The sequence below is a fragment of the Blennius ocellaris genome (assembly GCF_963422515.1).
Source record: "Blennius ocellaris genome assembly, chromosome: 19".
NCBI classification, from domain to species: Eukaryota; Metazoa; Chordata; class Actinopteri; order Blenniiformes; family Blenniidae; genus Blennius; species Blennius ocellaris.
In genome coordinates this window covers 15,269,898-15,285,866 of record NC_137668.1, presented here as the reverse complement: position 1 = coordinate 15,285,866, position 15,969 = coordinate 15,269,898, and the positions used below count along the sequence as shown (strand labels likewise).

General features: G+C 42.2%; 2 protein-coding genes across 2 annotated transcripts in view; both read right to left on the bottom strand.

The window, feature by feature from the left end:
* oxsr1b (oxidative stress responsive kinase 1b) overlaps positions 1 to 12,030 on the bottom strand; it is a 38,920-nt gene extending 26,890 nt beyond the window's left edge. The window contains exons 1-2 of the mRNA XM_080514959.1: positions 11,825 to 12,030; positions 3,366 to 3,478 (exon numbers count right to left, since the gene is read on the bottom strand). Of these exons, the coding sequence (XP_080371085.1) occupies positions 3,366 to 3,478; positions 11,825 to 11,894 (183 nt within the window). The 5' untranslated portion in view covers positions 11,895 to 12,030. The remainder of the gene's footprint in view (positions 1 to 3,365; positions 3,479 to 11,824) is intronic.
* An 855-nt stretch (positions 12,031 to 12,885) lies between these two features.
* myd88 (MYD88 innate immune signal transduction adaptor) lies at positions 12,886 to 15,832 on the bottom strand. Its single transcript, XM_080514962.1, has 5 exons — positions 15,455 to 15,832; positions 14,399 to 14,530; positions 13,645 to 13,822; positions 13,370 to 13,461; positions 12,886 to 13,281 (listed from the first exon to the last, which is right to left on the bottom strand). Exons 1-5 carry the CDS (start codon positions 15,756 to 15,758, stop codon positions 13,127 to 13,129), a joined length of 861 nt encoding a protein of 286 aa, XP_080371088.1. The 5' UTR covers positions 15,759 to 15,832; the 3' UTR covers positions 12,886 to 13,126.
* Positions 15,833 to 15,969: the final 137 nt, after the last annotated feature.

The following is a 15,969-nucleotide window of genomic DNA, read 5'->3' as shown; positions in this document are numbered from 1 at the left end:
AACTTTGAGGTTTTCAGCGGATGGTGTTTTTACATATATTTTTACATTTACTAATGACCAACCGGTGAACTCACAAGCTCCGCGAGTGGCTTTGGAGACAAAAACCGTTGAGTGACTCCGAGTCTGTTTGGCCAGACAGCGAGCGACGTGGGTTGTCTTCCCCCATTATTCTGTCCCAGGAAACTACACAGAGCGTAATAATGATATAACCTGTTGGCGGCGATCTGGCTCCGGAGGCCGGCCCCCTCCGTCTGTTCTCAGCCCTGCGAGGAGGCAGGTCACCGCAGCGCTTGTGGGCCGGGGTAACCCCAGAGAAGAAAAACAATGGGATAACAGGGAGGATATCTCGCTCTGGCAGTTGGCAGGTTTTCCTCGTCTTTTCCAACAGACAATGTGAGAATGAGAGACACCCTTTGTTGTGAGGATTAGGTCACTGTAAACCAATGCCACACCAGAGATCCTGGAAACGTTCCCGTCGCTCAAAACCATTTGCACCACGTCTGTGCAGCATTTGATATCAGATTAGATTATTTCTTTTTGGAAGAAGTTTTTATAAGACTTCTCTCAGTCATACTTCTGCAAAAAGAATTGAAGTCTCACCTGCCTTTGAATTTCTATATTGGATGTTGACCAACTCTAGAAAATAGTGCATCTCAGTGATTTTTAGTGTGTGGATGTCCTTGCCAGCGGAGTGTGTGAAAGACCTGGTGGCTTACAGCATTATGCTTCGCTTTTCATTTTTAAATAAACTCAGGATAAAGCTATTCATTAATCTATGAAAACATTAATTTTCTTGACGAGAATGCATTATAAATGTATCAGACTACTAAAATTATATAAAAAGCTCTCGTACAAAACAAATGTTACGACAGCTGTATAATAAAGACTAAATCACTCAACTAGCAGAAGAGTAAAACCTATTAACATTGACCCCGAGATAACCACTATTCAGCAGGAAACTTCTCAGAGATGATGTTGACAAGTATTTATTCTAGACTATGTTGCAGGTGGTTGTCTGGAGCAGTTTTCAGTGCAGTTTTATTGAACGCTTCCAACCTGCAAACCACAGCAGACACACCTCTCCGTGACCACAGATGCAGCCATCTGCTCCGCAAATGCTTTCACTATCCCATAATTACATTTGGGATTTAATATACAAGTCGCAGAAGACATCAGAGTAAGCCTTTATGATAACCCGTGTCGACCATTATTGACAAAAGCATTGAGATAATGGCCATCTGTTATATTCACAGTATGCATTTCATTACCATCAAATATCCAAGTCCCCGTTGCTTCTGTGCAACCTGGAGTTTCTCAGTTCTCGTATGAAATTTTAACAGAAACCAGGCAGACAAATTATCCATATCGAGTTATTTTATGGTATAGGACTAGCATAATTACATAAACATCAAATTAGTCATTTCTCACGATCCCCAATTTGGAAAAAAAAAAAACGCAAGCGTACAAACTGTGTAGTAGGTTTTCGGAATTTTAAAGCAAAACATTTCGAGACAACAAATGAACTTTGTAGGCAGAGAGAAAAATAAAACTGCAGATTCAATTGTAAAATCAGACGCCCACTCTCCAACTAACGACACTGTTTTCCTCCCTGTAATTGGAATCACATTGGCTGATACAATCAGCATTCTCTAACGGATGTGTCATTACCATAGCGTGTCATCCCTGAATTATGTCTCAAGCTTAAATGAGTAGAACGGGGAACATGGTTCTCCAAAAGTCACGGTAATAACTGATGCAGTGTTGGCGAATTTCATAAAAAGAACTGAAAGTGACTTTTGGACTCATCTTGTGAAAGTCCAAAATATATATATATATATATATAGATTTTTTTTTTTACAATTGCTGCATGCTGACACGAAGTGGAGCGTGGTACCATATCAGCTGATTTAGCCTACAAAATAAATACAGAGTTTTCAGGAAGTGGCTCAGTCCAGGCCAATTGTACTTCGTCTTGATTAGGCTGGATCCGTTTAGTATTTGGTGGGTCGGAGGACCTTGAAACTGAGCGAAAAATAAACGAGCTATTGTCACAAACTGAATACAGTACTGGGTCACAAACTGGTGCCACAGAATCACACTGATGGCAGACACACAGAGAGGCCACTATAGGAGCAATGTTACGTCACTATCAGTTACTGAGAGCTCCACACGCAATTCACTCTGAGTCAATCTCACTGCAACACACACACACACACTCACTCACGCAAACCTAAGAAAATCTTAGGTTAATACAGTACAATGACATTATCCTTCCTCAATCTGGACTGAACAAATGTCACTCGTTAAAGACCAGCAGGCTCCTTTAAAACTTGTTGCATTAAACTTTGAAACGGCACTTTTTCAGTATCAGTTCAATTTGATCCTTGCTCGCTATTCAACTCACCAGGCTTTGAAATAGGGGGGGACCACATGGGAGGAAATCTGATCCGGTCCATGTGACCGCCTGCTCCCAGAATCAGGGAGCAACATTCTCTTGATTCATCCTCTTGATGGATGGGGGGGTGGGGGTGGGGGGTACTGCTCGGTTTAGTGTTGCCAACGAGTTGTGAGCAATCTGCCAGTGGGCTCTCGCCATGATCGTCCTTGCACCCATATAGGCTTACACAATATTTATTTCCCGTGGGCGACTTTCTGAGAGTATTGGATGAGCACAAGGAAAATATCCATCACACGTCCAGTTAAGAGCAAGTCAATAAACCCCCCAAAAAAACTCTGATCGGGAGGGGGTGTTGACATCTATGGTGTAATTTAGGAATACATCATGCACAAGCCAAGTAGTATGAAATACGCATTTGTAGCATTTCAAAGTCTGCTTTTAATAAAAATCAGTGCTGGACAGGCAGGCCTTTTCCTCTTTGTGAGGCAGTCGACTAATAAAAACCGAAGATACATATTTTATGGCAAAACTCTCATTTTATCGGCAAAGCCAGAACCACAGACGAGCGCCAGATTATTTCTCCCTGCAGAAGAGCTTGATCTAATCTCTCCATGTCTCGAGGTGAATTGCACACCGCATGTCATAAAGTAAATGATGTGCTGAGCCGCAGTGTAAGATTGTACTGAGGGTATAATGACACAATAGAGCATTCAGGAAGATGTCCCATGGTGGTACTAATGCTAAGTGGACTCCTCCTTCGGAGAACAACCCGAGTGGTGTTTGAAGTGGCGGGGATGACGGGAGGCGGGCTCGGAGAAAACTACTAATGAAAAGCCGAGATGGAACGAACTCCGTCCACATTGCGCAGACCGCAGAGACGCAGCTTTCCGTGCAATCGCGCGCCATAAGAGAGAAGTTGCCTTTGACCTCACATGAAAAGTAACATTTACTTAGCGGCGGGTCTTACCAGGAGTTCGTCCATACTGGTCTGGCACTTTTCTAGGTTGATGCGTTTGATGGCCACCTTCTCCTTGCGTGGTATACAGTAGGCTGCCTGAACCACCGCTGTGGCCCCACTCCCTGGAACAGACAGGAACATTGGCTCATTATCACCTTTAATATGCATCGATTCATTCATTTTCTGCAACATAACGAGCGAAGTCAGTCAGTCGGTCTCTCGGGAAATGTTATTGCACTTGTGTGAGACGAGATGTATAAGCTCTCTGGCATATTCTGGGATTAATGAGGGATTTCCTATCAGTTAGACATACCCAGAAAACCTCTGACAGTAAGTACCTGTGTGCATCCTCATCAGTGGTGTATCCCTTATTTAAAGTAGTACCGGTAGTTTGAATGGTTAGAACTGTGGATTTCTAAATACCTCTTTACTCTAGTAACTCAACCCTCACTATAAGTGACAAAATCCGTTTAAAAAAACAATATTTGCTGCCATTTTTAAAACCAATCGAAAGCTCATAATCGGCTAATCGTAGAGCTCAACTTCACACATTTTCACTTCTTTGGGGTGGAAGTTTGAGCTTTTCCATAATATGTTCCCGTCGAATGATAAACTTTCATCCGTCAGTTCATTGAGAGCTCAGGAAGGTTAAACGAAGCTTTGCTGAAACAGTTGGTCGGATTTATCTTTGGTGCAGCTTAAATTTACGCTCATCAATTATGAATCTGCTTTCCTAAATCCCGTCTAATGAGGCAGGCCTGATCGGAGCCGGTGACTCTGCTAAATCAAGCAGTTCCCCGGGGAGGATTCGACAGGAGGCTCATGACAGAGGATAAAAAAAAAAAAAAAAGAAGAAGAAGACCACAGTGTGGCGCATGTAGCACTGTTCAGAAGTTGTCCGCTTTTGAAGATGTTTTGATACTTTGAAGATTTTCTTTATAGGTCACAAACTGGCATTTAGTCCAGACAGCATCAATCACCAGCCTGGCAATGTCTTTGGACGTGAGCAGGATTGAAAGACTTTGTCACATACTGTATGTGAGGGATATGTGAAGTGAAATTCAATGAAGAGAGTCTCCTTCTTTAACGTCTTTGAACTGCGTTATGAGACGAGGAGTGTACCAGTTTCACACTGGTCCCGTTTGTTCTGGTGCCATTCCGCTCGTTTTAATGAAGTGTGAACTCTGCCATTCGCACCCCGGCGCTCCCTAAACAAGTCCATCGAGTCAGAGGGAAAAGTAAGGTTGGGAGTTTGAATCCAGCACAGGCTTAAAACCTGCAAGACGACTGGATGTATTTTCCATAGTTGAATGGAATTCAAGTACAAAACAAGGACATGGGGATGTTAAACCATCAATCTATATATAAACATAAGATAAATGGCAAACCGACCACAGAGTACATCAACCTGATTAAAGCTTCCAGTAGATGCTCAAAAGACTAGGATTTTTTTATTCTATTTTTATCCTGAGTAACACGTCAGAGTTAAAACTCATAAAATGCTCCCTGTGAGAGGCGTTCCAGTCGCTCCTGCGTCGTGTGGGGTAAATTTAACAGCCCTCGTACGGCTCTTATTTACAGCCACGCATGAACTCACAGAGCTGTTTCTACAAGGCGGCCCGTATATACGCGACACTTTGAGCACATACTGGTAGCAAGCTTTGGTGAGGGAGACGCGAGTTGGTCCAGCCTCCGGTAAGCTTTTCCTAACCTTCCGTGCCCCATTCTTAGCTATGCCCAAATATTAACAAAGTGCTCATTGTTTCACAGTTTCTATTGAGCTGTTGTTGTATAAGGATTTTTTTGTTGTTGTTTTTTTAAAGTATATTGAAGAAGAAAAAAACTGTCTCCTTGATTTTACTTAAAAAGCAAATGAGTCCCCCAAAGAGGTGACCAACATTTAATCCAACTGTATTTATCCAAGATAATTATCCCTTCAGGCTACATGGGAGAACGGAGACTGAAATAGCAAACATGTATTCAATGAGACGGACTCATAATTAAACTCTTGCGCTCTAAATTGAATCAAATTGCTAGTTTCTTGAATTTACTCCCAACTGAAGGACAGTAGGGGTCACTTCAATCATCCTGACTATAAACAAGGTGAAACCCTACGCTCCAGTGGGTGGGTGCCATATATCCAATGGTAACCTCTCATGACGTGTGGTTGGCCTTGGTGCTCAACTCTCTTGGGCGCTGCTCCATTGCTCACATCCACACGCATGATAAATTTATCCTCCTGCTTCTCCATCCCACCCTGACCCCCAATCCTCAATACCTCTGGAGGCTGGCCAGTGGTGGGTGGGGGTGGGGGGTGGGGGGGCTCAGGCTGAGGCAGCACTGCAGGGAGCCCGTTTCCCCGTACACACTGGAGTGTAAATTCCTCCATACAAACAAACAGCTAGTCGTCAGGGGTGGCTGGACAGGCTGCAGAGCACATGTGCGTGTGTGGAACGACGGTGGAAAAACTGGGTGCGGAGAGATGGTCGAGTTCAGTAAGGGCAAGGTCAAAGGGGACCGAGGCACCCTGCAGTAATTAGGACCAGAAGAAGAAACAGCAAGTTCGCTGGGACCTTTAGTTACTATGAAATACTGTGCAAGGGTAAGATTTTTTTTTTTTTCTTCACTGGAGAGTCTTTTACAGCCACTGTAGACTTTTTTTTTTTTTTTGTAAACCCAACACCATGTTTCACTCTTGTTTTTGAATCATTATTGAATCCAAGAGTTCTCAGGTCAAGTTAAAAATGCCACAGGGCATACTGGTCGGACACAGACCAAACCTGTAACCTCAAGTGGGTTTAAATGAACTATTCTAAAGGGTTTGGCTTAATACTCCATTTTAGGTTCTGGTGTCATATCCAAGTACATTTACTATTTTTTATTGGTTTTTTTTTTATTTAGCCTTTATTTCTTCAGGAGAACCACATTGAGATTAATAATCACTTTTACAAGTGTGTCCTGAGGAGCTATAGTAAATACACATCCATCCTGTATAGGACACTAATTGGTATGCTTTCAAGTTGAGTGATTCCATCCTTTGGTGTTGTTAAAGGCTATTTTATGATTATGTTTAGTTTAGTAATGTTCTAAAGTCAGTATGAACATACACAAAATCATCCAATTTGTGTTTAATGAAAAACATTTTTTTTAATTAAGTCTTAAAATGTGGTACTGACTAAAATGTGACAATTTTATAGTCAGTATTTGGTTTTAGGAAAATAAAATTTTCACAAAGCAAAGATTCTCATTTAAATAAAAAAGAATCACTAGAGACCTGTGATTTCTGGGATGTGCAACACGTGGGCAGAAACATAAAATGAAGACATGAAAATGGCATTTACTTAGAAATGTTGAAACACTGTGAGATGTGTGAGCTGTTTCATTAAAAAAAGGGTTAGGAAAGTGTACATAGTTGACTTGTTGGAAAGTGAACACTGTTTCAAAGTTAAAAAATGAACGGAATCTAAAACAATAAAAAAATTTATTAATTCACTCAATTGATTTTATACAGTTTTTTAAAATAAAATGGGTTTCATTGACCCCGTTCAAGTACATTATGTAACAAAAACACAAAACAAAAAGAAGACACAGCAAAACAAAACAAAGAAATTCCCAGGAAATACAAAACATTAAATAATGAGAGTAACTGCAGGGATGCTCAAAACGTTTAAAGAAAAATTGAATGGTAAAAATTAATAGGTACACAAAGGAAAAAACAAACAAAACAAAACAAAAAAAACCTGTGTAAGATACAACAATGCTGATGATTATCTCACTTTCCAGATCAGATATCAAACATTTGCTATTGTGAAATACATGATGAGACACGCCGGATGTTCTCACACACACACAAACCACAGTCATGACTGCCTTCTGTTTTCTTTCAGACCTTAACATGATGGATTACGATCATCTGATGTTACAAAATGAGATATTCGCCATCACGTCCATCACAGATGACACATCACCACCGACGTGGCTCTCAGCGTGAGGAGCAGCGGCGCACAAACAAGACCGAGAGAGTCTCTGCGGCGGTGCCACCGCTTTGAAGAAGTCTGGCGCCGACAGAAAGAGCCGCTCACAAACCAGCATCGTTATCTCCTTCTTCTTCTACCAACTACTTAATACATAAATGAGTCAACTTCATTCACTGTGCAAACACCCACACGCAAATACTTGAATGTTCCTGAGAAACATTTAGCTTGTTCTGCAAGTGGACCACGCAAGCTAAATCTATACATTAGGTTTTTACCAATTTTTAAGATTATCCAGCAACCAAATAAAAATGATGGTTTAACAGTGTTGAACATTACCGTTCTCAAGGCTCAATATACAAACTGTTGAGGAGTGGACAGCCTGAAGCTGACCCCAGGTCTGCTCAGAATATTCATTTTAATAGAAAACCATTTCGCGCATCTTGAGCTGCTGTTCCATCTCTATATCAGTTTTGAATTCCTCTTATACTCTTTTGTAATCCCAGTTCACACAGACTCAAAGACAATACATCAACACGTGGATGGTTGAATAAAATGTTTTTTGTTTTTTTAATAAAAATCACTTTCACTACTCCAAAAAGTTTAATTCAATAGATAAAATCTTGACTTGTAAATCATATCTGACATACAACATCCCGATCACTTCTACCTGAGACGCATTGACAAAACAATCATGATCTTTAAAAAAGAAGTCGGTGTTTTCTGTCAACATGTTTTCTCAAAACAACTCAAGTTTGGCATGAGGAGCTCGTGTGAGCGTGATTACATAATCCAGCAATGTGTGGATGGGACACGAGACGCTGGGTTAGTAAGGACTTCTCCTTACAAACGACTTCACAATATAACCCTCCGATGTGCAATATAGAAAACTAAGGTAATGCCACAATTCTGCTTTAGGTGGCAGAAGTGAGTTTCTGACAGTAAATTATATAGTAAAAAAAAACAACAACTACAAAACAAAATCTAAAACAAAATGTCAAATCGCATTACCAAAGCTCAAGACACAGACATGGCTAACATATTACAAATAATTTAAACGATTAAAATGGAAATTAATATTAAGTATTTTAGGAGAGATGATGAATTTATTTCTGTGACTATTAAAGGTTTGGATTGGTGAAATGTTTTCCACTGAAACTCATTTGTACTCTTCTTACTCCTCAAGGTTTCATTAAAAAGCCATTACAGGCTGTTGTTCAAAAGATGTGAGCTTAAAATGATACAGCATGCTATGGTTCAACATGTCATTTGAAAAAGGAAAAAGAAATAGGTAGGCAGTCCAGGGACACTACCTTCCTGGCTCTGAATTATTTTTTTTCTTCCATTTTCAGAACACGGTATTCCGGTCTTGAATTACTTTGTACTGGAGCGGGTCACCATGCAAAGAAGGGTTTGTCAATGCGCTCCTTCATGAGTTCTAGCAGCAGCTCCAGCTTGCCCTTCCTGCACTCACCAGGCCAGTTTACTGCCTGATGTCGCTTGTCTTTTATGACTTTTCCTCTGCATACCTGGCTGACATTCCACACTTCATTCAAAAGGTAAAATAAGAAAATGTCTTTGCCTTTTGGTCTGTATTCCTCGACAGTCCTAAAAACTTACGTGTGGCCTGAACCTTTGAGTGGACGGTAAATGACAGGGTGACGGGCCAGGGGGTTGTGTGCTGTTGTGGTGAAGGATTGAGGTCTTTGTCGAAAACCATCTGAGGGACGGAGCGAAAAGCAACAGGGAGGAAACGTGGTTGCTGGTGGAGGAGAAGAAAGTTTCCAGTCCAGATTTGCCAACTCGAATGATCCAAAGCATGATCCAAGATCGGACAGACGCGGCTACACTATTTTCCAGTGGGCTCGGTCCAGTTACGATCCAGAGCTCGGTGAGGTGAAAAAAAACTAAATAGAAGAGGGTGTGAACCATGTAATAACAAATCCTCTTTCCCCCGGGGAAGATACCAAAACAATGGCTCTGCTGGGCATGCTGGGCATGCAAAGCCATCCTCGACACGCCAGTCCTCGAGCCGAGCCGGAGCTGTGAGAGCCGGATCACTGTGGAAAGACACAGTTTATACAGTATCTACCCGACAGTTTGTGTTGGAGCAGGGAGAGGGGGGGGGGGGGGGGTCGGTTTAGGTCCTGGAGCCGGGCTCCATCCTGCTGGTCGCTCCAACACTGCTAATTGTTAACACTTTTTAGAGCTGCGTACACAGGAGCAGCTGAAATCTCTGATTTTAAACCTTCAACTGTATTAAAACCAGGAATTAGTCAAATAGTTTCTTTTTTTAAATGGCCCCAAAAAAATTTGTGTCTAACTTCAGCTTCTCTGTGTCTTCAATGATATACTGAGCCCATGTAAGTAGATCACATGTCTTTGAAAATGGTTGTCAAGGTTTTGTAACTCCGATGGAACTGCTGTCAGCCTGACTTTCAGGGTGATTCACAGTTTATGCGAATACTAGCTTTGCAAATTTCTAATATTCAGATGCTGCCTAGTCTGAACATTTAAAGTTTTTTTGTTTTTTTTGTATTTTTAATCAATCCTTGTTTTTCCCAGTTGCCCTGAAAATTTGAAAAGGGTGCTCAACAGACCTTATGTCCTAATTTATAAGCAAGGGAGCGAGCTAGAGAGAGAGAGAAAGAGAGAGAGAGAGAGAGATTCACATGACTGTTGGCAAAGTTTTGACCTGAACAGAAGCAGATGTGGTGCAGAAGCAATTTACTGTGAGTTCATGAGGACTGTTGGGGGGGGGGGGTCTCACAGATAGACACATATGGGTAATAAACAGTTTCAAACAACACAATTTGCCACCGATTTATATGTAATCTATCAGATACGGTGGAAAAAGAAAAGCTGTATGCACACTTGCCATCTAAATCTAAGTTAATTAGAGAAACTCTGTTTTTAAATCCAAGTTTAAAAAAAAAAAAAAAAAAAGGAAAGCTGCAGTGAAACTCTGGGGGGGGGGAAAAACCTCCCCAGCTCTCATACTGGATGGACAATTTGTTAAACACTGCAAGAAAATGTGACAGAACTGGTTCCTATACAAGAGGGGCTTTATCTCGGCTAAATTGCAGGGTGTTATCGGGAAGGGTACATTGGTGCAAACTTTTCAACAAACTTGAATGGAAATGCAGAAAATGGTTTGGTGTTAATTTCAACCCTTCAGAAGAAAATATACAAGAAGTTTGACTTGAGGGCTGCAAATTGAGCCTTTTATATAAACACGGAGTCCCTGTGGAGGAAGCACACACCACTCAGGCAACGTAAACCAGAGGCACAAACGGACCGATTTGAGAGAAACAATACATTGCTTATATGTTCCTCGCTCCTTCCTCTCCCTCCTGAACAAAGTCAGCCAAAGAAAAGGTAGGACAGGTCAGCTATTTGTGGGGTGGGACATTTCAGGACTTCACAAGCAAAGGCTGTCATTCCTCAGGCCGGCCAACCCATAAGCCATCCCGTGGCCTCACTCGGGCTTGACCCTGCACAGGGAAGGGGGGGGAGAAATAAGAAGGTGGAATATGCCTTCTGCCACACTGGAGTGCCTGGTAGAAAAGAATCTGTCTCAACAAACGTACAGGTTGAATCCCAAGACAAGGCAGACAGAACATTATTGACTATTTTACCCAGCAAAGTATTAAATGTTTCTTGTCTTTTTGTTCCTTTCTTAAATCAGCAGTCCCATAATTACAGATCAATCCCCCCCCCCCCCCCCCCCAAAAAAAAAAAAAACCTCAAAAAACTCAAGCATAACCAGATTAATTCAGGCAAGACATTGCACCAACCAAATAAAAGAAAGGAAAAATTATAAGTTTCCTGGAAGTAAAACCCCTGCACTCAATATCACTGACTATCTTGATTCAAACTATGCATTTTAAAGAGATGGGCGTGAACACACATGGAGTTTCAGTCATTGAGTTGTTCTGCTTGTTTGATGATCAATACTTTTGTTCAGCCTTCCCAATGCATTCCTTACAATACTACAAATTTGTCCCTTGTGTTAAAATCTACCCTGCTGTTTGTGCAAACTCCTGACATTGATTCAGAAGGATGAAGATTATGTCTTTGCAAATACCAGGGACGACGCCCTCTTCGCAGATTACATTTAAAGAAAGCATACATCTCGCTGTCCACACGAATAAACTGAAGCTCAATGAAATTCTCCAGCAAATAGACACAGCCTGACAAGACAGCGACGCTCGTTTACTTCTCCGGCACAGCCCCAGTGGACGGGGTGACCGCTCTCCCCGTAAGGTTTCCACGCACTCCGAGGCACAACACCGCCCGGCTAAGATTGCCAAGTTCCAGGAACGTTGTGAACTCAGCCTGGCTCGGCAGAACGAGGATGCCTTTCGCTCGCTTTACACTCGAACGCAGTCAGCTCGCCTTCGTCGCGGTGAACGCCGCCTTTTTTCATTCAGCTCACGGCGGAAAAATCACATTATCACAGACGCCGAGCTAACAAGGTAAAAGACCACGTACCAATCACCTCGTGCAGCTCATAGTCATCTTTGTTGATGGTCCAGGGTTGGGAGCTCAGGTCCTCCGACATGGCTGAGGAATGTGCCGAGGCCGTGCTATCTGCAGGGAGGCGCTGAATCCTGAGAGCCGCGTGTAAAAAGAAGTCAAAGTAATCCAAACAGGACCAACAAGGGCGACACTTCCCCTTCTTTGCGAATCCTGCAGCACTCCTGTCATTCCCAAAGTTTGACACTAGCCCAGCAGCCCCGCCTACCGCATTCCTACCGAGCAAATGTGGACCTTCAGGTCGGCCATGTTGAGAGTGGCGGCCGCGCTGCGTCCGGCCGGGCGGAGATTCATGAGCGGCAAATACGCACACAAAGACATTTAGATTACAACTGGGCCGCACCTTTACTCGATTTACCTTCTGCACAATTATTCCCCTGCAGTCTATGTTTAACTCAAACCCCGAGCACACCAAATAAATATTTAAAGTACCGCTGCTTCCGCCACACTATTAATGGCGGCGGTGTGTCTGTTGATACTTCATCTCAAAGTCTGGTCTTGAAGGCAACACCTTTCTCCCCCTCAAAGCTTCCCCATGTATGAAATGTAAAGGATTTCTTTAAATATATATCCAACAAAGTCGTGACTTCAACTAATGTTTCTGGTTAAAATAGTGAGTTTTCTATTATCAAAGGGGGAAAAAGTAACCTGTCAGTCTAAAAAAAGGTTTAAATATCCCATTTAAAAATCTGTAAAAGGAGGCGTGATCCTCTCGGAACACCCTGTCCTCTGATTGGCTACTATGCTGCGCTATGATTGGTTGCTTAAGACGTAGCGCTCAACCACAGGTTTCCTTCAAAGCTTTAAATAAAGAGACCTCTACTGGTGCATTCTGCAACCTGCAGGAGTTATACAATGACGGTATGAAGTGGAGAGCCCCAACCCAGATCTGCCACATACTGACTGCAAATGAAATAACCAACCAACATAATTAAAAATAAATTAAAAGTATTTATTTATTTTCGTGAACATTGATCTCAAATATATTTAGAAAATACAAACGAATGTGAAGTGAAACCAACAAGAACAAAAATGAAACAGGCATCAGCTGTCAGAAAAACTCACACAAAGTCACACGATCTCTTCTTCTTCCGCATCAATCTTATCAAGTTGAGTAGGCAGTGCAACAAAAGAAAGAGAAGTGAAGATGTAATATCTGGCTTATTGTCAAATATAATTTATACGATGTACAGTAATTGTAGTAAAAAAAACAACAACAAAAAAACAGGTAAAAGTCATTAACAGCACAGTTCTTGATTATGGCAGTGAGAGGGCTTTCGCGAGCCGCATCCAGAACCAGGCTTGCGTGCAGGGTCGCGTGTAGTCACACACGGTGAGGAAGCGCAAGATGCTGGGGAAGGGCTTTGCCATTGACTTGTAGAGCACTGGAATGAGGCGTTTACTTCGGGCCCCTGAAATGACAACAAAAACCAATTATTATTTGTTTGTTTTTTGTGGCAGGAAGCCAAAGCTGTTTATCACAAAAAGAAATCACCGTACCAGGACTAAGGCTGAGCGCAAACTTTGTCTGGAAATCACAGTCATCACTTTCAAGGTATTCGTCGGAGATCACCACCACCATCCTTTTGCACCTGCACAGCATTTTCAAAGTGTAAAGGTTAGAAAGTTTTACTCTGGCTGCCTCGTTTTGTTTTTCACACTGACCCAGTTGGAGTTTGCGGGTCACACCTGGCCCCACAGTTTGGGCGTTTCAAAAACCAAATTCAGATCAATAGAATTCACCTGGAAACAGTTAGTGTGTGTTAAAAGTCTACCTTTTCTCAATGAGCTCACTGGTGATGGTCCACACGCAGGAGCCCGGGAGGACGTCTCTGTCGAACACACACAGCTTCAGGTTGTGTTCAGTCTGCTCCAGCTCTCGGATCATGTCGTGGACGAAACCAAAGTCGCTCTGGCAGTAGCAGATGAAGGCGTCAAACATCTCAGGAACACCTGCATTCAATGTATCTTAATTAAATTCACAAGAACAGCTTTTACCAGCATTTACCAGTGTCAGTTTTATTGAACAGCTTTCAACACTGATAAGCTTTTTTTTTTTTTTTTTATCTTTAGATGAAAAACCACAAGCTTGTGTAGAAAAGTGGAACAGAGTGATGGGATCAGAGCTGCAGATACGAGTTTGGAGAGTTTAATCTTTTCCTGTGTGATCACTGAGCAAAGAAGCGATTGCAGCTGTCGCCATTTCAAACTGGACCTTTCTCAGTCAGATTCACACAGTCACAGAAACTTAAGTGAATAATTTCGGAGGCATTTCAGAATTGCAGTGCCATTCTCACTTTAGCACCGACACCTTCTCATAATGTGTGAACAGGAAAAACCACAGCATATAGTTCAGTAATAATATGCACTGTGTTTCATAAATAATCATTAAGTAAATGCAACTCATACTACCGCTTTTCACTGAATCACAACTTCATGTGAGCCACCTGATGAATATTAACTAGTTTTAGTGGGTATTATTTACAGTGAGAGACACAGAATGAATGGTACAGTGGTATTACTGCGTACCGTCGGGGTCATCCTTCGTGGTTAGGCCAGTCTTCTCTGAGGTGCGCGGGAAGCAGCTGTCCACCTCGGGAACCTGAAGAGGAGGCTCCGCGTTCCTCCTCAGATTCTCATGGTACTTCCTCACGTCCTCATCTGGCAACAAAACGTGCACACAAACACAAAATATTATAACTGAAGTGGATACGACAATAAATAGAAGTATACAGTAATGTCCTCTCATCGCTTTAACCACTTTGTTTTCTTTAGTCACCAAATAACTTAAAACTGAACATGCAAACTTCTCAAGTTGACCCTGGAGCCCAGAGTAAAAAAAACAAGATGAATATCACTGGATGATGACAATGACAGCTACTAGCTGTTACACCAGTGGAAGACCCTTTAAATGTGCATAAATGAGCAATTTGAATAGTCTGTAATAACTTCAAACAATAATGTAATGGCTGCATTCCTTTGAAATGAAACATTTTTATAGTTTTTTGTTGTTTTTTTTTACAGTAAAATAAGTGTAATGGCCTGCAGGCTAATGTCAATTTTCGGGGAAAAAAATTAAATTGTACATTGAGCCATTTTATGTGAAACGCTCCACCACGTTTGCACCATAAAAAAAATAGAGATTTCTCTCCAAATATATTTAAAACATGGTACAATAGAACATCAGTCAGCAGCTTCAGTCCAAAAGAGTTTGATTTAGTGGAACTGTGTTGGCTCGTGTACTGTACATCTTTAGGTTGCATGGTGTGGAGAGTAAAATATTCTTCAGTTCCACGTTATGGGGAAAGATTGTGTAAATAATGAATGATGGAGAGTATTGTGGAAATTGCACTCATTCTTCTTCAGAAATGTTCATATGTTTTGCAAAACAGAAACAAACTAAATTGTTGCTATTATGGCTCGAGGACTAAGTCTCACATTCATAGATTGGAGTCTCACGTTCATAGACTTAAAAATAAAAGTTTGTTTTTCCCTGCGCATTGCTCAATGTTTGTCTTTTTGCAACAAGTTGGAAGATCCATGTCATCATTTCCTCAAAAGGTTCTGCTGGGTGAACGGACGCACCGATTAAAGGACGCAGATCCTCCACGATGTCTTTCCTCTCGACCTCCGACAGGATGGACAACAACCTGCCCACCGTGGCCTCGGTGGTCTTGGCCTGCCAGTCCTCCAGCAGGGTCCTGGTGGGGTTCCTCAGCCCCTCGTAGTTCTTGATCTCCAGGTACGTGAAGCCCATGACCTCCGCCACCGACATCCAGTCCGCGGCCACCGTGTGTTTGGGGTTCAGGTGGAGTCCCAGCTTCTTCCTCACCGTCATGTTGAGGGCGATCAGAGGGATCGACCACAGATCCGAGTCCCCATCAGCCATGATCCAGGTTTCAAACAAACAAACGAACTCCTTATATCCGGTTAAAACGCGAGAAAGCTAAACACAGGAGGCGTGATTTGAGATCTGGAGCAAAAGTCTACCTGCTCACAAACATGAGGAAGTGATGTCAGATGGTTTTAGAGGCGGGCAGATTCACATGGGGGAGGAGAAGAGAAGAAGAGAGACCACTTCCACTTTTACTGGCAAATTA